The 20,404-nt window shown below is 49.3% G+C and overlaps 1 protein-coding gene across 1 annotated transcript in view; it reads right to left on the minus strand.

Moving 5' to 3' along the window:
• Window positions 1-375: 375 nt before the first annotated feature.
• The window catches only part of Marco (macrophage receptor with collagenous structure), a 31,327-nt gene continuing 11,298 nt past the window's right edge, over window positions 376-20,404 (minus strand). Inside the window, exons 3-17 of the mRNA XM_052200775.1 lie at window positions 20,125-20,346; window positions 19,698-19,733; window positions 17,919-18,017; window positions 16,865-16,909; window positions 14,185-14,229; window positions 13,789-13,896; window positions 11,538-11,636; window positions 11,392-11,427; window positions 10,566-10,664; window positions 10,417-10,479; window positions 5,694-5,738; window positions 4,047-4,145; window positions 3,579-3,623; window positions 2,401-2,577; window positions 376-623 (exon numbers count right to left, since the gene is read on the minus strand). Coding sequence (XP_052056735.1) covers window positions 493-623; window positions 2,401-2,577; window positions 3,579-3,623; window positions 4,047-4,145; window positions 5,694-5,738; window positions 10,417-10,479; window positions 10,566-10,664; window positions 11,392-11,427; window positions 11,538-11,636; window positions 13,789-13,896; window positions 14,185-14,229; window positions 16,865-16,909; window positions 17,919-18,017; window positions 19,698-19,733; window positions 20,125-20,346 — 1,349 coding nt within the window. The 3' untranslated portion in view covers window positions 376-492. The remainder of the gene's footprint in view (window positions 624-2,400; window positions 2,578-3,578; window positions 3,624-4,046; window positions 4,146-5,693; window positions 5,739-10,416; window positions 10,480-10,565; window positions 10,665-11,391; window positions 11,428-11,537; window positions 11,637-13,788; window positions 13,897-14,184; window positions 14,230-16,864; window positions 16,910-17,918; window positions 18,018-19,697; window positions 19,734-20,124; window positions 20,347-20,404) is intronic.

Below are 20,404 nucleotides of genomic sequence, written 5' to 3' on the forward strand. Positions count from 1 at the left end.
AGTTCCTACTCAGGTGGGTGGGGTGGGGGTGGTGGATGGACAAAGGTTCTCACAGTTATGGAGCTCAGAGTACCCTCGGATAGAAAGGGACAGTTCACATGTATCCTATGATCTGGCACCATCTGCAAACTAACCTCTAGGCAGAAGAAAGCCAGAGATAGGGCCATGCACTGGAGATGGACAGAGGGAATGAGGGAGGAACCCTGCAAGGTGACAAATGACTGACCCCAGGAACTTTGACACGCTTTGGACTCATTTCCCCCTCATCCCCAGTTTATGAGGTCAAGGGCATATTTATGACTAGCACACGCATGCTGACTGGGTGTGGTTGGGAAGCACAGGGCTGCCAGCTCAGGGACATTCAGTCACAGCAGATTCCCAGTTGAGCTTTATTAATTTCCCCTCAACAGAGTTAGTGAGGCCACAGATCTCCATGTGGGTGGAGCCCAAAGACACCTGAGGACACACCGACGACCTTCTCGGGCCTCCAAGTCAGAGGCAATCCACACCTGCGTCTTCATTATGGTTGCAATTGTGAGAGCCCCAGGAGCTCTTCCTGCAGTCCCACAGATTGCTCTCTGTGCCCACACAAGCAACATCATCCAGCCAGATTTTCCCAGTGCCTAAGACAGAGAAGCAGGGGAGAGAAGGGAAGAGTGTTAGATAGACGTTCAGGGTGGCAGGCCAGTGCCCAGGACCTCCCAGATGGCGTGAGAGGCTATGCGAGCTCTTACAACACCTCATATAATATCTCTGGTTCCTCTCTGACCTTAACCACACAGCGAAAGCCTCATGCAAATATTTACTACTTAATCCACACAATGTGCGCACACACATAGCCTTCCATCGGTTCCTCATTAGCTCTGCTTCTCCCTGCTGTATCTATAGCTCCGCAGGACCTAACAGCCTCAGCCAGCCCCCTTCCCTCAGATAGGATTGAAGACAGACCACTGGACTGCAGCCAGCTGCACTCTAAGCTGACTGACTATTCAAAGAGTTTTACAGCCCAGCTAGGTTCTACTGCAAGGCAAGGTAGAAACCAGGGAAATGGCTCCGTGGCCAAGAATGCCTGTTGTAAAATCATGAGAACCTGAGTTCGGATCTCCAGGGCCCACAGCAAAGCCTGGTTTATGGGTTCGATGAGAGACCGTTGTCTCAAGGGAGCAGGCAGAGAGTGGCCTTGGCAAGACCTGCAGGCAGGCAGGTGCTTGGGGGTGGGGTAAAGCAGAGGACACCCAAGGAAAGGAGCAAGGGGAGATGGCCTCGTGCCGTATGGTCCAGTCAGCATCTTTCCCAGGGCAGGAGCAGTGCGCAGATAAACCAATTCTCGTGTCCCATGGCAACTTCCCCAAACTGACGTTAGTAAACCTTGATTTTATTTTTCTTTCTTCTCATTCTTTGTCTTTTATTTTTCTTGAGATAGGGCCCAACTATGTAGCTCAGGATGGCCTCAATGCTCTGTCATACAGGTTTAGCCTCCCAAGAGCGGGAGTAACAGGTGCCTGCCACCATGCCTAACTAACTCCCCATGCATTCCTTCAAAGATCTTCACAGGGGCTGGGAAGATGGCTCTGTGGGCAAAGTGCTTTCCACTCTAGCGGGAAGCCTTGAGCTCAGTTCCAGAATCCATGTCAAAAAACAAAACCAGGATATGGCACTGTGTGCCTGTGCTGTCAGTGCTTATGGGGTGGAGACAGAGCCCTGGAGCTCACTGACTGGGCAGCACAATTAAGGCAGTAGTTCCAGGCCATGGAGATACCCTGTGTCATGGAAACTGAGAAACATCTGAGGTGGTCCTCCATCCTCCACACACATGTGCACACCCACGCATGCTCACCCACATGAACAGGCACGGACAGGTACGTGCACGCACACATGCACGCACGCACACATGCACACACACACACACACACACACACGCACACATGCACACATACAGAGAGGTGAGGGTATATCTTCATGGCTAAGACTTCTGGCAGCTACTGATTTGGGTTTCCAGATGTGGAACATCTGCCTTTTCCATGGTTCCATCTTCTCCCTCTGCTCTCAATAGCCACACTTGTCCCCACTCCATAAATAATGCTGGGCACATGGCATCCTGACTCTAAGACCAGATAGTCAGTGACCCACAGCAGTGACCCGGAGTCTTTTATAGCCTTTGCTGTCACTCCTGGCAATGTGACAGTGTCCTTCAGACAGATGGCTTATCTGGAAAGAAGTTAGTCCAGATCCCAGAGTGGTGGAGCTGTACTCTACCTATTGCTAAGCTGCAGGACTTGCCAGTTCCTTGAACCAGTGGCGTTCTTTAGCCACAGCCATGGCACATCACTGCACCATAGGCTGTCACTGAACCACTTGGGTTCATGTAGGAAGAACGTCCCTGTCTGTGGAGTCACTTACCACCTCCAAAGCTTCCAAGTCCTCTCCCCCTGGAGTAACCGAGCATGCGGCAGAAGACAGTGGCATCATCATCATCCCAACTATCATCACAAATCGTCCCCCAGACATTGTTATAATAAACCTCAGCTCGGCCTCTGTTGGTGCCACCCACGATCCGGACCACTTGGATGGGTTCACCTGGACAAGAACACATGTGTGTAAGGTGAGCCAAGTACTGGCCGGCATCGATGTGCATTTTTCTGCTGCTCTTAGAAGTTCTACAGCTAGGAGGACAATCAGGACCGAGTCACCAGAGCTTCTGAGAACCCCCACTTCAGCACCAATGCTTTCTTGCTCTCCTGCGTACTGCCCTCCTGCATTCTACCTTAGAGGGAATGAGGCATGGGGTGGGGCGGCAATGCCTCTGAGCAATTATGTCTTGCCATGTGTGGTGCAAAGGAAAGAAAACATGGTAAAGGGAACAGGAGGGAGTAGAGGGGGAGACGAGGTAGTGAGGACGACGGAGAAATAACAAGAAAGGGAAGGAAAGAAGGGAGTGAGGAATGATGGAGGTAAATATGGGGAGGAGGGGGAGATGGACGGGGAGGAGGGGGAGATGGAAGGGGAGGAGGGAGGGATAGAGAGGGAAGGAGGGAGAGATGGAAGAGGAGGAGGGGGAGATGGAAAGGGAGGAGGGGGAGATAAAAGGGGAGGAGGGAGAGATGGAAGGGGAGGAGGGGGAGATGGAAAGGGAGGAGGAGGAGATGGAAGGGGAGGAGGGGGAGATGGAAGGGGAGGAGGGGAGATGGAAAGGGAGGAGGGGGAGATGGAAAGGGAGAAGGGAGAGATGGAAGGGGAGGAGGGGGAGATGGAAAGGGAGGAGGGAGAGATGGAAGGGGAGGAGGGGGAGATGGAAAGGGAGGAGGGAGAGATGGAAGGGGAGGAGGGAGAGATGGAGAGGGAAGGAGGGAGAGATGGAAGGGGGAGGGAGCAGAAAGGAAAGGGGTATGAACAAGGAGTGGGAAAGGCAGAAAAGATGGAGTGGAACATCAGGGTGGGGTGCTGCCTGGGCTTCTGGCCACAGGCTGCCTCAGGCTAGATGTGAAGAATGTTCTAGGGAAATAAACCCCCCCCCCAACACTCAACGCTGAATTGACTCTAAAAGATAAGTAAAAGACAATACTAAAAGCATTCATTACCTTTTTGACCCTTTTCTCCCTTTTGTCCTTGCTGGCCAGAAGACCCTGTCATGAAAACAAAACCCATGCACTTTGATTTAAGATCTTCTTCACCCCCTTTTCCCACATCAGAACACAGAGAGGGGTCAGTTTCTCTTCTCCAGCTCTGCCTGTGACCTGGGATCTCCGGGGATAGCTATCTATGCACCAGCAGTTGGGTAAGAGGAAGCAGACCTCCAGTGTATGGAAAGGATGGGGGTTAGGTTAGTGAGAGAGGCTCTGTGACCACAAGGCTTATGGAAAGACCTATTTGGTTGTGGTGCTGCCTGAGGTGGTTGGAGCAGAGATGGGAAGATTATACATCCCAGGGAAACTGGATTATGCTTTTCCAATATAATTCTTAGTATGTGGCTTGGTAAGTCAGTAAAGAAGCCACCAGAAACCTGGGTTCTGAAGACCCACAACCCGTAAGTCCATGTCAGCACCTACCTTTCATCCCAGGGTCTCCCTTCAGACCAGGTCGTCCAGGTTCTCCTTTGGGGCCCGCCAGTCCAGGGCTTCCAGTGTCTCCCTTTCTGCCTACAAGTCCTGAGAAGAGATAGTTAGCCATATAGATGCCCCACTCTGTTCCCTAGGAGGACACAAGGGCCTTTCTGATTAGTGGATGAGTGACCATGGACTATCAGATCCCCCAGTAATGGGCCGTGTGAGCATGTGGACAAGGCTTTGATCCAGCTGGGGGCTGTTCTGGTTATCTGGTCTCCCACTTTAATGCCATTGAGAAGGAACAGGAGGATATGGCTGGTAGAGTCCTTAGAAGATGAGATAATTATGTTTTAGTCTTTCTGTGATAATTTCTTAGAATGTTCTAGATCCCCATGTCTGATTAGTAAATTAAGACTATAAAAGAATATGTAGCTCGCATGGAAGAATAAACACTCCAGAAGTCTGCCTGCATTCTGCTTAAGCACTTGCTTTGGCATAGGTATTGTTTGAGCACGCCCTACTAAGGTTCTTGTGTTGGAAGCCTCAGACATATGTTAAGATGATAAGGTCATGGTGGGTAGTTCAGGCCATGTGGGGGGCGCTATCTGCAGAAGAGAGCCTGGGGTCCTGTTTCTCTGGCTTCCTGTCTTTCTGAGTTCTTACTGATAGGTGGTTCAGATGGATCGATGGGACAGTGTTCCCATCTTGCTGGCTGGTTGAGTAAACTTCAGTCTGCTTAAAGATTCAGTTACAGCACTAGGGGAGGGGTGGCAGAAGCAGGAAGAGTTCTATGAGTTTGAGATCAACTTGCTCTACATAGCAAGTTTATAGTCTAGCCAGGGCTACATAGTGAGACTCTATCTCAAACAAATAAACAAACAAACAAATAAACAAAAAATAGCCAACCAACCAACCAAAACCAAAACAAACAAACAAGACTGGATTCAGTTCTTATCTTTGCTCATTGGAGTTTCTGGTATTTGGGGCTGTGCCTCAATTATGACACCATCTACCACATGGCTTTCACCAAGGCCAGCACCTTGCTCCTGATCTTACACTTAATTTGTTTCTTTATAAAGTAGACTGCTTTGGATGTAATGGGAATAGTGACTGTGAAGGAGGAGGAGGAGGAGGAGGAAGAGGAGGAGGAGGAGGAGGAGGAAGAGAAGAAGAAGAAGAAGAAGAAGAAGAAGAAGAAGAAGAAGAAGAAGAAGAAGAAGAAGAAGAAGAAGAAGAAGAAGAAGAAGAAGAAGAAGAAGATACCCTAATGAGAAATAGCAGTAGGGAAGAGGAGGAACTTGGGGAGTCAGGAAGGGCAAGACAGAACAAAGCAGAGATAGGGAAGCCTTAACCCATATGGGGAGATGGGGGTCCACCTAGTTTCTTTGGTGGTGGTAGCACGGTCTGACACCACTGAGTGTGCTGCCCACCCTCCTCGGGCTCTGACCCATTTTCCATTTTAGGATACCAAGTCCATGCCCTTTAACCCAGATCTTCTAGGGAATGAAAAGAGGCTTGGGTGATAAACCTCAGTCTCTGCCTCAACTCTGAGGGTAAGGTCACAGTGGTCAGAGTCAATGAGGCTTAGTTCCACATACACAGGCCTCCCAGTCATCATCCTGAGAAATTAAAATGAAGCCAGCCCTTTACCTGGGACTCCCGATTCTCCTTTTGTGCCTTTCTGTCCTTGAAATCCTAAGATGGAAACACAGGAAAGGGGGAGAGGATAATAAAACTTAGATATTAGACACTTTTAATCTTAGACAGCTCTACCTTTGTCTGATTAATGCAGACGGAAGGGTACACCAGCTCCCTGTGATTGCTTCAAACCTCATGATGAGCTGGAAGGGGAGACAGGCTGCAGACAGATGAAGATATGGGCGTGTTTCCGTGAAATGGTGACAACGTGCTGGGTGAAGGTCTGAGGTACACAGATTCCAGATGCCCTGGCCAGCCTTCCCTGTCTAGACACCAGTGACCCGATTTGACCTTGAATCCAGCCCATGCCCTCATTGTTTCATGAGAATTTCAGAAGATAGATCAGAAGTATTTTATAAAGGAACATTTTAGTTCCAAAGACTGTGCGGTGGCTACCCAGATCTTTGGGGGTTATCACCCGTAGTAGATGGGTCAATAATAATTTGTGTTCGTGTGTAAGAGTGTAAAGGACAGGGAACAACACTCGTGTCCTTCTATAGGCACTGTCCATATTGTCCTTTGAGACATGGTCTCTCACCGGGGCCTAGAACTCTCAAAGTAGCCTAGGCTGGCTGGACAATGACCTCCAGGGATCTGTTTCTACCTCCCAAGCTCCAGGATTACAGGAACACAACATCATGCCTTGCTAAGGTTTTAGTGTGGATTCTGGGGAATCAAACTAAGGTCCTTGTGACAAGGCCAGTGTCTATTAACTGGCTGTTTGTTGGATTATTTAATGTATCTCCAGGGTGTGTAAAGGTCCACATGGCAAAGGAGTCATACATTCAGAAATGGAAAAACAAGAAAGCAACTATTAAGCCGGGCCGTGGTGGCACACGCCTGTAACCCCAGCACTTGGGAGGCAGAGGCAGGCAGATTTCTGAGTTTGAGGCCAGCCTGGTCTACACAGTGAGTTCCAGGACAGCCAGGGCTACACAGAGAAACCCTGTCTCAAAAAAACCAACCCCCCCCCCAAAAAAAAGAAAGAAAGAAAGAAAGAAACAAAGAAACAAAGAAAGAAAGAAAGCAACTATTAGCTGTTATTCCATTTGAGGTAAATGAGGGGTCCTTGCTCCTGCACCTCTGTCTGAGAGAGAGAGAGAGAGAGAGAGAGAGAGAGAAGGACAAAGGACAACTTTCAAGAGTCAGTTCTGTTTCCATCTTGTGGAGCCTGCGTATAAAACACAGGATGCCCGGCCTGGCTGCAAACTAAATTACCCATGAACCATCTCACAGGCCCCTCCCCTTCTTTCTTTCATTCCTTTGTGAATACCAACATTTCATAGACGACCCACTATCTCCAGCACCCTCCAGGCATCACCGTGATCTGTTCCTTTAGCATTTTAAGGGTTCATACTGGTTTTTTTCAGATCGGTCGGACTCCCTCAGACAGTTCTGCAACATGAGGGAGTGCAAGCTTATTGTGGGCTACTGAGAAAGAGTAGATGATGAAAGAGCTATTCGTAGCCGCCTGTGCCTGGCAGGCTTCACGTGGGTAGCACGGGTCAGTCTTACCACAGAAGACCCCCCCCCCCACCATGAGATCACCGGAAACCATGGAGAGCCATCACCTCCTTGCCTTGGCCCGAGCAGATTTCCTTCCTGACCTTCCCACCACTCTCTTCTCAGAGTTTCCAGACCTCACACAGTGCCAGCTAGGGCAGCAGAGGGGCCTCTTGAAGACCCTTCTTGGGGTAAGGAATGAGAGAAGTGTTGGTCAGCAGCAATCCCTGACTGACCATGACGGAGGGATTCAGCTCCTCACTAACTCAGGCTGGCCATTGAGCCCCAGGTATCTTCAGTCTCCTCCTTCCCGGTGTTGAGATCGCAAATGGGTGCCACCAAGCCCAGCTTGTTTTCACATGAGTTTTGGCAATTAGACTCAGACCCGCAAATGCTTTACCCACATAGCTGTCTGGGCAACCTAGCCCTGCCTTCTTTCAACATCCACTCCCTTGAGGATTCCTGCTGGTTTCCTGCTTCAGAGAGGAAGCACACTGAAGACCCTCAAGAGACACGAGGGGATCTATCCATGGTCCTAAAGGAGTTAACAGTACAACCTAGCTGTTCCCCAGAGTTCTGCTCCCATGGTTCCCCTAAGCTGTCTTTGTCCCATAGGTATGCCCTGCTTTCTTCTTCCTGAAGTCTCGCTTAGCTTGGTCTGAATGACCTCTTAGGGCTCTCCAGGCTCCCCCTGAATGACGTCATTGTTTAATTTCAGAATGTCCTTCCTGTGGTTTGTGTGGAGCTAGGAGGTAGTTCACTGGATGACAACAATTCCTGTGCAAGCATCAATACATGAGTAGGAATCCACAGAGACCATGTAAAAGCCAGACATGGCTGTGCATGGCTGTGCATGGCTGTGCATGGCTGTGAATGGCTGTGCATGGCTGTGCATGGCTGTGCATGGCTGCAACCCTGTAGCAAATTCTTGCTCAATAATTAACTCTGTCTCAAAAAATAAGGCAGGAATTGATATGGGGAGTTACCTGACAAGCTCCTCTGGTGGCATCTGCACTCTCTCTCTCTCTCTCTCTCTCTCTCTCTCTCTCTCTCTCTCTCTCACACACACACACACACACACACACACACAATTGCTTACACAGAAACATCTCAGCAGAGATGCTAATTAAGTGGGCTTGGGGTGGGGACCCAGGAACACATGTTTCTAACAATTTACTGGTCTAGGGCCCCACTAAGGCAGCCCTAAGTAAGGGCAACTTTGATTTCTCTTGGATTGCAGCCTTTGTTACTCCATATAACAAATTCAGGAAAGGCATATCTTTGGGATCAGACAGTGGGATGAACTCTCCGACTCACTGTGCATTAGCAGCCAGTGGCATAGAATTTAGCCTCTCTGAGCCTTTCCAATGTGCTGCAATGTTCATGTACATATGAGCACATATGTGTGTGTGAGTGCCCACATGAGGCCGAAGTTGATGTCAAATGTTTTCCTTAATGATCTTCTCCTTATCAAGGCAGAGTCTCTGACCAAACCCAGAGCTCACAAGTTCAGGCTAGTGTGCCTAACCAACATGCGCTGGTGATGTCCTTCTCTGTCTCCTGAGGGCTGGAACTTCAGGTGGCCTCTATGCTTTTACACGGATTATGGGGATCTGAACTGTGTAACATGCACTTCACAGATGGAGACATTTCCCAGCCCCATCTCTGCTTCCTGACTGCTAGGCATGGAAGATAAAACTCAAGTAGGGGTTGATAGATCAAGAGTGTGATGGCAAAGGTCGGAGCATAGGGCTTAGCCCAGAGGCCTATTTAACAGCAAACAGACCTCTCCTTGCTTATGATTAACACATAATAATGGAACCCAGGCCAAGCCAGTGAAATGTCATTCCTCTGTGTTCACCTGAATCAGCCAGTTGTTCTATTGAGAGATTCATGGTTTTATTTACCAAATGGGAAACCCATGGGTTGAAAACCTGGATAGCTTTATCAAAACTGGATAATTGCCATAGAAGCTGTGGCTTGGGGATTCCCAGCCTCCTGACAGTGAGGATACAAGGGACGCTATCTTCAAACATGAGGATGACATTTGGATCCCATCTGCCACCCACCCTCTGGATATCCATTCCAGTAACTACCAAATCTAATCTGTATGGCCACTTGTTAGCCCACAGAATTCTGGGAAGTCCCTTCCATGAGAAGTTCACATAAGGCAGCAGATGTTGCACCAAGGTTGGTTGATGAATCACCAACCTAAATGGTGATTATCATACATCATGAATTGAATACATAATCCACCATGTTTACATAGGGAGCCACACTTAATGGGTGACCCATAGTATTCAACTGATGGTATTTACCACCTGGATGATTAACAAGATGTACACACACAGACACCACATAAGGATGCTCACCAGCTATATGAAGATCAGTGAGCCACAGGGTTGTGTGTATGGCAATCTGCCCATCACTACAGTGCCCAATGCAGTGGCCTGAACTTTCTAGACCCGGTAAACACATGTAGAAGCTTGGATTCAGGTATCAGACAGATTAGCTCAAGGTCTTATCAAGTGACCCACACTGACAAAAGGCCACGTGACACAGACAAATCTGGCATGTTGTTTATAACCCAGACCACAAAATAGAATGACTCTGTGTTAGTCTATAGGACAGGATAGAGTAACTCTGTTAGTCTATATGATAAAATAGAATGACTGTGTTAATCTATGTGACAGAATCTGGGAAAGAGCATCTTTGAGATCTGACTTTGAACAACCCCTCAGATACACCCTGTATGGAGAAGCTACACTAGTTTAGGCTTGTAAACTAGTTTCCATGAGCTCCCTGGGTTGGACCAATGCTCCCATAAGAGAATGAAAAGGAAGAGTTTTTTCCCTCTGTCCTAATCCTAGGTGCTGAGGTCACCATAGGTAAACCCAACCAGGTCAAAGTTCCAGCTTTCCTCTGTGATGCTCCAGGTTTGGTCATGGCATTCAAGGCTCTCTGGGAACCATGACAGTAGAGAACAACCCAGGAAACTTGTGCTCAGGGGGTTATAATGGAAGAAACGCCTTTCCTTCATCAGGAGCCTCCAGGGCCAGAAGGTAGAAGAATCTCTGCCTTGTGTGGGATGCCTGCCGGGAGGCAATCCTCCTTCCTGTTTACCCACAGAATCCTGCATCCCCGCCTCCCACGCCCCTACACACTCTCTTACCTGTATCCCCCTTGCTTCCTTTCACACCTGCAGGCCCTGGATTCCCAGAAATCCCCGGGGGTCCTAGAAGACAGACACTCCATGGGCATAAGGGTTGGAATGAACAGATGCTGGGATACCATTCCCAGGGCAGGGATAAAGGAGCTCACCTATTGGCCCAGGAGGACCAGTGTGTCCAGGCTCACCCTTGGCACCTGCAGGTCCTGGTGCACCTGAAGGGCCTGGAACACCCTGCACACCAGGTCTTCCTGAAAGGTAAGTGGTGATGGCGGGGTTAGGGGGTCAGTGGTACAAAGACAGGCTTTCCATCCTCCGTAACATACACCTCCTAACACCAGCCCTCCATCATCTTTAGGATTCATTTACTTCCCTATAAAGGAGAGAGAAACAATGCTATAGCTCTATCTCCTCCATCACAGCTGTGGAATTCAAGATGGTGGACAGATTGAGAATGTGAGGCTGGGACCACGCAGCTCTGCATCTTAGCAGCCCAGGAGGGAGACATGTAAAGATGGTTTTCATTAGAGTCTGCCCCCTTCTACTAATTGACCATTTGTTTAAAGGAACGGTCAGGTTCCTAAATTCCTGGTTTGCTCTGGTTTAACACCATGAAGAAATGAAACCTGGCATGCTAGTACAGTATTGAGATCCCAGCATTTTTTTAGCTGGGGGCAGGAGAATCAGATGTTTAAAATCATCTTTAGATAAATAGTGAGGTTTAGACTAGCCTGGGCTATATGAGAAAAGAAAAAAGAAGGAGGAGGAGGAAGCAGAGGAGGAGGAAGAGGAGGAGGAGGACGACGAGAAGAAGGAGAAGGAGAAGGAGAAGGAGAAGGAGAAGGAGAAGGAGAAGGAGAAGGAGAAGGAGAAGAAGAAGGGATGGAGGGATGGAGGGAAGGAGATAATTGGCAACCTTCCCCACTTGAGTCTTCCTGGGGACCACAGCCAATCTGCCCAGATGCCCACAGCTCCTACCTTGATCACCTTTGGCTCCAGGAGATCCAGCCAAACCTGCAATGGATGGAACTCTGAGGAATGTTGTCAACTCTTACTGGCTTACTCAGCTACCAGAGAGAAGGGCAATGCCTTTGGGTCTGTGGCCCAGCAGTGCAACCTCTTACCTGGTAGACCTGGTTTTCCAGCATCACCTTTGTTTCCCTGGGCTCCAGGGAACCCCATGACCCCCGTGTCTCCCTTCATGCCCATGTCCCCTTTGTTTCCTGTAACAAACAAACAAACAAACAAACAAACAAACAAACAAACAAACGAAGGTTGGACCAGGGAGGAGAGTAAAACCGCCCTGCTTAGGCATTCCTGTCTCACCCAAATTCCAAAATAGAATGCCCTGTGCCCTCCGGGGAAGATCTAGTCACAGTCCCCCAGGAAGGAACCCCTTCCCCAGAGACGGGACACAGACTCACGACAGATTGGCCAGATAACCAGATACCAGCAATGGTTGGGTTTTCAGGACTCCAGTCAAAACTCTTACCAAGAGAAGAGTCATAGTCTGGGGTCATGCAGTACTTTGGGGGCTCATTTTACTGTCTACGTTATGAGGATTATCTTTCATAGCCTCTCAGACTGAGATCTGAATATTCTAGAAAGCATCTCCTGGATGCCGAGAATAGCAAAGGTCATTGGGAGAAAGAACAATGCAGCAATTCCTGTGCCCGCCGGCGGTGCAGACACGGGCTTCCCTGGCACCCAAGATTTCAAAATTTCCACTTGTCATCAGCATTCTGAACTCATCCAGCCAGTCTTCTCCTGAGTCCTCTGTCTGTTCCTCCTCCTTTCCTTTAGTACGTGGTGCATATCAATTGAGGGCAACCTCCTTCCTGAAGGGCAGGCCAGCTGGGGAGGGGGCTGTACAGAGTAGCTTGCTTGGTATTAGCTACTCCGAGAGACACTAAGGTTGCACTGTAGACTGGGTCTGGACACTCAGCTCTGTTCCCAGTGGGACCAACATGGGGTGAAGGTCTTAAAGAGGACAGTTACCCCAAAACAACCTTTTCTGCTTTCTACTAGAAAGCTGGCAGAAATTTTACCAAAAGGAATGTAGGGCTTTACTCTCTAATATTGAACTGTGCTGTTTTTTTTTTTAATATGTATACCTGTGTATGCTCAAGTGTGTGAGTGGACATTTATGTGTGGCATTCATGGACATGAGTTTGCACGTCAGAAGACCTCAGGTGTTGTTCCTCAGTTGCAACCCTGTTTGATTTTTGAGGTGAGGAACTTGCTTTGGAACTCAACAGACAGGCTCGCCAGCTAGTCCCAGGTATCTGCCTGTCCCTGACTCCCTGGCACTGGGATGACAAGCAAGTGTGAGCACTCCTGGCCTGTCCACATAGGTTCTGGGATCAACCTTATGTTCTTGTACTCCAGTACATCACCAAGTCAGCCATCTCTTCAGCCTTCTATTCTGTTATTATTTTTTTTTTTTGACAAGGGCCTGTTAGAGGACTTAGGTACCATGCCAGGTTCCTTCCAGTGAATTCAGAATGGGAACATGATTGATTAGTGAATGACTCTGAAGAGGACAGCAAGAGCAGGAACCAGCCCGCCTGGGTCTGAGTGAGTTAGGCTTGTTCAGGGCTTGGGAGGGGAGCTAGCCAACTCGACTTTTAAAGAATGAATGCTTCCTGGGACCTGGGGGATGGCTCTGTAGAAAAAGTGCCTGCTGAACAAGCCTGAGGTACCGAGTTCAAATCCTAGTACTCATACAGAAAAGCCAGGCATGGTGACACATGCTTGTAATCCTAGATCACGAAAGGACAAAGCAAGAGGATCCCTGGGGTTTGCTGGTCAGCCAGGGAGTGAGAGGCCCTTTCTCAAGAAGCAAGCCGCAATGAGATTATATTGTATGAAAAAAACTACTTTAAATAAAAATAAACCAGCAATGCATGTGCAATCGTGTGCCTGCATACACACCATATACCACACACACATTTAAAAGGGGAGGCTACTTCCTGACAGGACACCAAGTGCTAACAGAAGACTAAACTCCATGACACAAAGACCCTAGCAGGGAGCAGGATCTCATTCTGGTTCCTTCACCTTATGAGTTCAAACCCTTCATGAAAACCGTTCATGAGGAAGGCTCCCACTACTCAGAAATGAAAATGGATAGGTGACAGAGAAGCCAAATATTTTGCACTTTTAAAAAAATCTTTGTATAATATGCCTATCATAGTGTAACTCACAAACATGAATGGTTATGTGTCAACTGAAATTAATTAATTCATTTTCAAAGGAACTGGAGTATAGTTGAGGCTTCTCTTATATAGCTGGGCCCTGGTTTCAGCCAGAATAAATAGACTTTCTGTTCCCTCGGGTTTCACCATGAATGCCAACACCCAACACAACCCTTACCTGGAAGGCCTAGGTCTCCTTTGTCTCCCTTGGTGCCATGTTCCCCCTTGGGGCCAGTGAGACCTTTGTCACCTTTGCTGCCCTTCTCTCCTGGAAGTCCTGGAATACCTGTGATGAGAACAGAGGTGGGTGCCATTGTCCTAGTGAGGGCGGGCTCCTGGAGATAGAAGCAGCGTGTGAGGGAAGGGATCTCCAAGGAAGAACTAGGGCACACGTTCATTAGCTCATCTCTTTGGTGGTCTTGGTGAGCTCTTTAAGGACTTGTGGGGAAATGGAGAGTAGGAAGGCATTCACCCTCAGGAGCCAGGGCAGGGCTATAGAGAGGACTCATGGGGACAGCTGCCCCATGGACACTGGCAATGCATTGTTAGTCCCAGGAAAGGAAGCCCAAGTTACCAGCTGCTCCTGGCGTCCCCGGTGCACCCGTGAATCCCTGGAGGCCTGTGAGATGAGAAGAAGGACTTAGTCACTGTGGCTGCTTTCTTTCATTAGCTGACATTCTGGGGACCCCGAGGTACCCTATCATAAGATCCCTCTGCCCTACACACGAATGCACAAGCAAGCATGTGCGGCGGCGTCCCAGCCAGGCCCTGATGGAAGCAACTTTTTCCAAAGGCTTGGGCCAGTGCATAGCCGTGGAAGAAGGCTCTAGGACAAGGCAAGTGGGTTTGAACCATGGCTGCCTCTCCAAGCATGGTAGATGACCTTGGAAAAGACACCTCAGTATCCCTTGCCACAATGCTCTCATCTGTAAAATGGGACTGGTGAAGGCTGGGTCCTCTAGTGTTCCCATACCCAGGACATAAATGGAGTTGGCAGACAATGGCTCCCTCCTGGGACACCAGGCCACCTAGAGGGACATGCAAGTTATAGCCTGAAGGGCAAGCCATTCTTAGTGGGAAGAGGACCTGGGCAGTAGTGAGCACGAGGAGAAATGGGGAGATCCCAGAGGGTGGGTGAGGAAGGGAAGAGAGGCTGCCAGGCAAGCTGTGGAGACCTGAGCTCCAGCCTCTCCTGGGGATGCCAGTTGCTCTGGGCTTATGGTCTCCATCACAGATTCTTCACCCTCCTGTTAGGTTTGTGGGTTCCAGAAGTATAAGCAGAGTATTGGGGGGTTAGTAAGATCTCCCAGCTTTCTCCTGCCCTCTGCAGGTGCCTGTTGGAGCCACAAGAGACCTCAGACTGTGCCTCTAGGAATGGGCAGAGCCTGACCTTCCAGGTGGCCTGGTTGGCTGCCGTCTCTGGCATCTGGGGAACCTACTTTAAACCTCTCACTCTCTGAGTTGCAAGAGGGGAGACTAGATCCTTTTTGAGTGGCCTGCCTGCTGTGGGAGTGTGAGGCTGTTTGTGCACAGGCCGTGTGAGTGCACACGCATGAGGACGAGCATGCTGAGTGTAAGTGTGAGCACTGGAGCATGTGCAGGAGCCTATGTGTGTGCATGAGTGTGTGAGCACCTGAGAGCGAGGCTGCATGTGGGCATAGACATGTGCTCACGCACATGCATGAATACCTGAGTGTGTATCTCCATGATTATGTATTGTGGGCATGTATGCATGCCAAAATGTGTGTTCATACATGTATACAAGTACATGAGTATATGATGTAAGTGTTCATGTGTGTACACACGTGTCCATATACCTGAGTGTGTATCTCCATGATTATGTATTGTGGGCATGTATGCATGGCAAATTGTGTGTTCATACATGTATACAAGTACATGAGTATATGATGTAAGTATTCATGTGTGTACACACGTGTCCATATACCTGAGTGTGTATCTCCATGATTATGTATTGTGGGCATGTATTCATGCCAAAATGTGTGTTCATACATGTATACAAGTACATGAGTATATGATGTAAGTGTTCATGTGTGTACACACGTGTCCATATATGCACATGAGTGTGTGGTTCTGTGTGTGATGTTAGTGTAAGTAAGGATGCGTGTTTGTGAAGGCACCAGTGTTCATATGTGTGCATGAGTGAATGTGGGGCTGTGTCTGTGCATGTGCGTGTGTGTGTGTGTGTGTGTGTGTGTGTGTGTGTGTGTGAGAGAGAGAGAGAGAGAGAGAGAGAGAGAGAGAGAGAGAGAGGAGAGAGAGAGAGAGAGAGGAGAGAGAGAGAGAGGGAGAGAACGCGCTGAAGCAGTGGGTGAGGGTATGAGTATCTATGCATGCTCCTCACCACACTATAATCTTCCTTTCTGATTTTAAAGCCTTTTGGAAGAAGCTCTGCCTTGACAAAGACAATGGGTTCCCGGGGATCCTAGTAACTGTCTTCCTAATGGAACCAGTTCCTAGAAGCAGCTTCCTCTGCTCACCAGACCTCTTGTGGCTGCTGGGAAGGGCAAGGCCGCTGGTTTATTTACTTCCCCTTTTATCTAGACCAGCTGGCTCTGCTCCTGTCTACTAAAAAGGTCTTAGGAGTCTGCATCATTCCATTGATGCAGACCGAACCATGGGGTACTGGGGGAGCCCTGTAAAGACTGACGGTCACTCTCTTAGGCTTTGGAGAGAGAGAGAGAGAGAGAGAGAGAGAGACAGAGAGAGACAGAGAGAGACAGAGAGAAACAGAGACAGAGAGACACAGACAGAGACACAGACAGACACACACACACACATACACACACACACACACAGAGAGAGAGAGAGAGAGAGAGAGAGAGAGAGAGAGAGAGAGAGAGAGAGAGAGAGAGAGAGATGGGAGGGCAATGTATAAAACGAACAACACCCCACAAAAGTCTCAGGATCATTTTATGTATAAAGAAATTGAGGCCAATGGAGGTGAGAGAGGCGAGATCACAAAGGACTGTGGGGCTGCACTCCCTGTGGGCTCACGGGTTTGCAGTCCTCAGCAGAGAAGGCTCAACTGCAATGTTCACACCCTATCACTTGTCCAGGCTGAGGCACCATTGAGCAATACTACCATTTGTGGACTCTCCCCTCACCTCTGAGCCCACCCCAGGTCTCATACAAGCTGCCTCCCCGTGCATAAGCTCACCCCACAGGGTTTGGACTCTAGTGTGGGCCCTTGTCCCTGAGAAAGCCCACTGTGTGTTCCTGTGACAGCTACTCACCTGCCTCTCCCTTGCTGCCTGGTGGGCCCTGGGGTCCTCGGACACCTGGTGATGTTAGGGTTAAAATGTAAGGTTAGGAGCCCATGGGAAGACAATAAGAGAACTTGCAGCTGGCTGACTGGGTGTGAGGCAGACAAGTTGAGCAGTTAAGAGGAAGGTCAGGACTGGGAACACCAAAGTCTGCGGCTCTCAGCAGGAACTGGGTCACCTTCCCCAAATCTTTCCTGAAAGTTCATACGCAAGGCACCATTGCCCTTTCCTCTAATGAACTTCTCAACTCTACATGTAAGTACACTTTTAAATGCATTTCTGCAGCTAATTGTAACAGAGTGCATTGTGGGTACACCTCCACCCCCAGCGCTGCGAGATGGCTCAGCAGTTAAGACGCTCTTGCCAAGGACCTGAGTTCAGTTCCTAGCATCCATGTGGGGCACACAGCATTGCCCTGACATCCATCCCCAGGCACTGTTATGTGTCGTCAGAAAAACAGAACTTAACAGACCAATGAAAGCTGTTTTCAAAAGTAAGGCTCTGCCTAGCTCAGGAACAGGATTTCCCTGAAGCATCCTGGGAGACAAAAAGAGAAATGACGGACAGGAGGTAAGTCCTGACAGGAGCTGGTGGCTGCTGGTGCCTGAACTGGACAGCGCTCGACTCTTGGGGGTGTATTTCATTTTTTTTCCCATGAAACATACTGTTGATGTGCTTGTGTGCAAGCATGTATATATCACATGTGCAGACTGCTGAGTCTTCTGGAGCTGGTTACGGGTGGTTGTGAGCCACTCTTCACGGATGGTGTGAGGCAACCCTGGGTGCTCCGTAAGAGCAGCCATCACTCTTAACTGCTGAGCCTTCCCTCCAGACCCCCTCTCTCCTTTCTTGCTTGGTAAAAAATAACCTTTGGCTCCTCCGCTCTGTCTGTGTCCCAGTGTGATTTCCTCTTCCTGTCATGACTGGGGTCAGAGGGAACCCAGAAGGAGACATCTCCCCAGTCACAAGAGAGGGAGGAAAAGATACAGAGAAAGAACACAGGGTCAGAAGACAGAGACCATACCCGGGCTTCCATCACGACCCGCAGCCCCCTTTTCTCCCTTCTCAGCAGGCGGCCCAGGCAGGCCGGGGATTCCAGGGGCACCCGCGGCCCCTTTTGGACCTGGACAATAAAGAAGAACAGACACAGCAACCAGTCAAGCAATACTAGGTGATATTACATTCACTTCGCCTCCAAGGGGAGGCTAGCCCATGAGCCTCCAAGGACAGGCGATCGTATGAAGGAAACAAATGATTCAAGGTGATACCCAGGAGCGTATGGTCTGGGAGACACATAAGAAGTGAAAAAGACTTGTATAGATGGTGTCTGAGGGGGACTCAGCCACAGAGATGTGGCTTCAGGTACCAGTTCAAGTTTGACCGTGTGGCGGTGTCCCCTGTCTGTGCCAGGAGGCCTGTGGCTCTGGGTAGACATGCTTGCTGCTGGAACAGCTGCCTATACCTGAGGCAAAGCCAGGACTTTTGAACTTTATGCCTTTTCCCTGCCCCAACTAGCCATCAGATGAGCCTTTGAGGGCCTTTTCCAGGCTAGGCAAACCATGAAGGAAGGGAACAAGATGGTAGCCTAGCGGATGGGAGTCTGGGCTCCTCAGCGCTGGCTCCCAGCAGCACTGCTTAGGTCTTGGAAACGGGAACCGCCGTTCCCAGAAATGAGCCACACTGTGGTAAGATTCTCCAAGGCTAATGAGCAGTTAAAGTGTGCGTGATTGTGGAGAGTTGGGATGTTGCAGTTCCAGAGCCAAACTATCCTGGATTATCTTTAGCCGCTTAAGAGCCATTTATTAGATGGGCAGTGGTAGCATGTGCCTGTAATCCCAGCACTTGGGAGACAGAGGCAGGCAGATTTCTGAGTTCGAGGCCAGCCTGGTCTACAGAGTGAGTTCCAGGACAGCCAGGGCTACACAGAGAAACCCTGTCTCGAAAAAAACAAAACAAAAACCTAACCAACCAACCAAACAAACAAAAATGAAAAAAAAAAGAGCCATTTATTACCCATCTCTGTGTTTTGTCTAACATTTGTGACCATTCGGTAAGAGCTGTCTGGAATGGACTAATCGAGCCCTTAGTGTCTGTCACTCCAGAGGTTAAGGGTGTCGTCAGATGGCATCTGAGGACGAATGCGACCGTTTTCTGGCTTTTCCTTAACCTACCTGCTTGATGCTCCCACTGACGTATTTGTAAAGTACCTTGATTTATGATTTTCTTTCATTCCGTTACTATCAAAATTTCAGGAAACCTAGCACATCGAAACAGGGTTTATAAGGTAACCTGAGCCTGTGGACTACAGCCATTTAATTTGGTTTCAGAATAAACAGGCTCTTATTCCCTTTGAGATGAGAGTTATGTCAACAGCACACAGCACCCTTGTCATTACAGCCCTCTGGGAGAGCCAATCCTAACACATGGGACGTGAGGCCTGTACCAACACCAAGCTGATCAAAGACACTTGACAGGAGTGCTTCCGGGGGACAAGGAATGTTCTGGAAGCCTGGGACACTTGGGCAAGATGGGAGCAAGAGACAGGAAATATGTATGTCCGCATTCTATCCTAGGAAGAGACGACGTTTGTAGGTTGGAGGGAGGAGGCTATTATCTGGCTCAGGGGAAGGCAGAGGCCCAGAGCCAGGTAGCCTCACGCTGGCAGGGGTAGAGAGGTGGTCCCATGAAGCATACGGACTGACCAGATAGATCATTGGAAGGTGAGATGAATTTAGAAAATAAGGAGCCTTCCAGCGAAGATTCTAGGGAAGGGCAGACTGGATCAGACCGGAAGTGAACCTACCTGGGGAGCCTCGTTCACCTTTAACTCGGAACAACTCTGTAAGGGAAGGAGAGAAGGTTGCAGACTGAGCCAGGGTGTAGAGTGAAGCTTGATTTTTGCCCCTGTGCCCCAAAGAGAGCTCACGGACTCTGCACCAGAACCCTGGGACCCCATGGGTCTTCTAGATTTGGAGGTTTGAACGATTACACCTGAATTTGCTCAGAAAAGTCAGCCTAGAGAGACAAGGAACAGGACCCCCTGGAAACTGAGGTAGTACAGAAATACTCAGATTGCTGGCCCACACCAGCCTTGCCCCAAACCATTTGTGTAGGCCAGAATGCCTGTTTTGCAGGCTGGGCCTGTAGCTCAATTGGTAGGGTGCTCATCCCGCATGCATGGAAACCCTGGGTTTCATCTTCAGCACCACAGAAACTGGGTGTGGTGGTACCTGGGTTTTGAGTGAGGTTGTCGACCTGCTGACGTAGCTGCTCCTGGCTGGTGTGGACCCGGCTGAGCTGGGCCTGCAGGGCCTGCAGCCCCTGTGCTCCTGGTACCAGGTGTGTTTTGGGATGTGCCCACTGCAGCAAGAAGTGTGGCTTGTGCTCCGCAGCTAGCGTTCCGTTGCCACAGCACATCTCTAGCATCTGGAACTGCTCCTGCAGATTGAGAACTGGAACCCATAGCACCATTTAGGGACCTCAGTGAAGCCTGAGACATTGGGGCGGGTT

Source organism: Apodemus sylvaticus, chromosome 12 (assembly GCF_947179515.1).
Source record: "Apodemus sylvaticus chromosome 12, mApoSyl1.1, whole genome shotgun sequence".
Taxonomy (NCBI): domain Eukaryota; kingdom Metazoa; phylum Chordata; class Mammalia; order Rodentia; family Muridae; genus Apodemus; species Apodemus sylvaticus.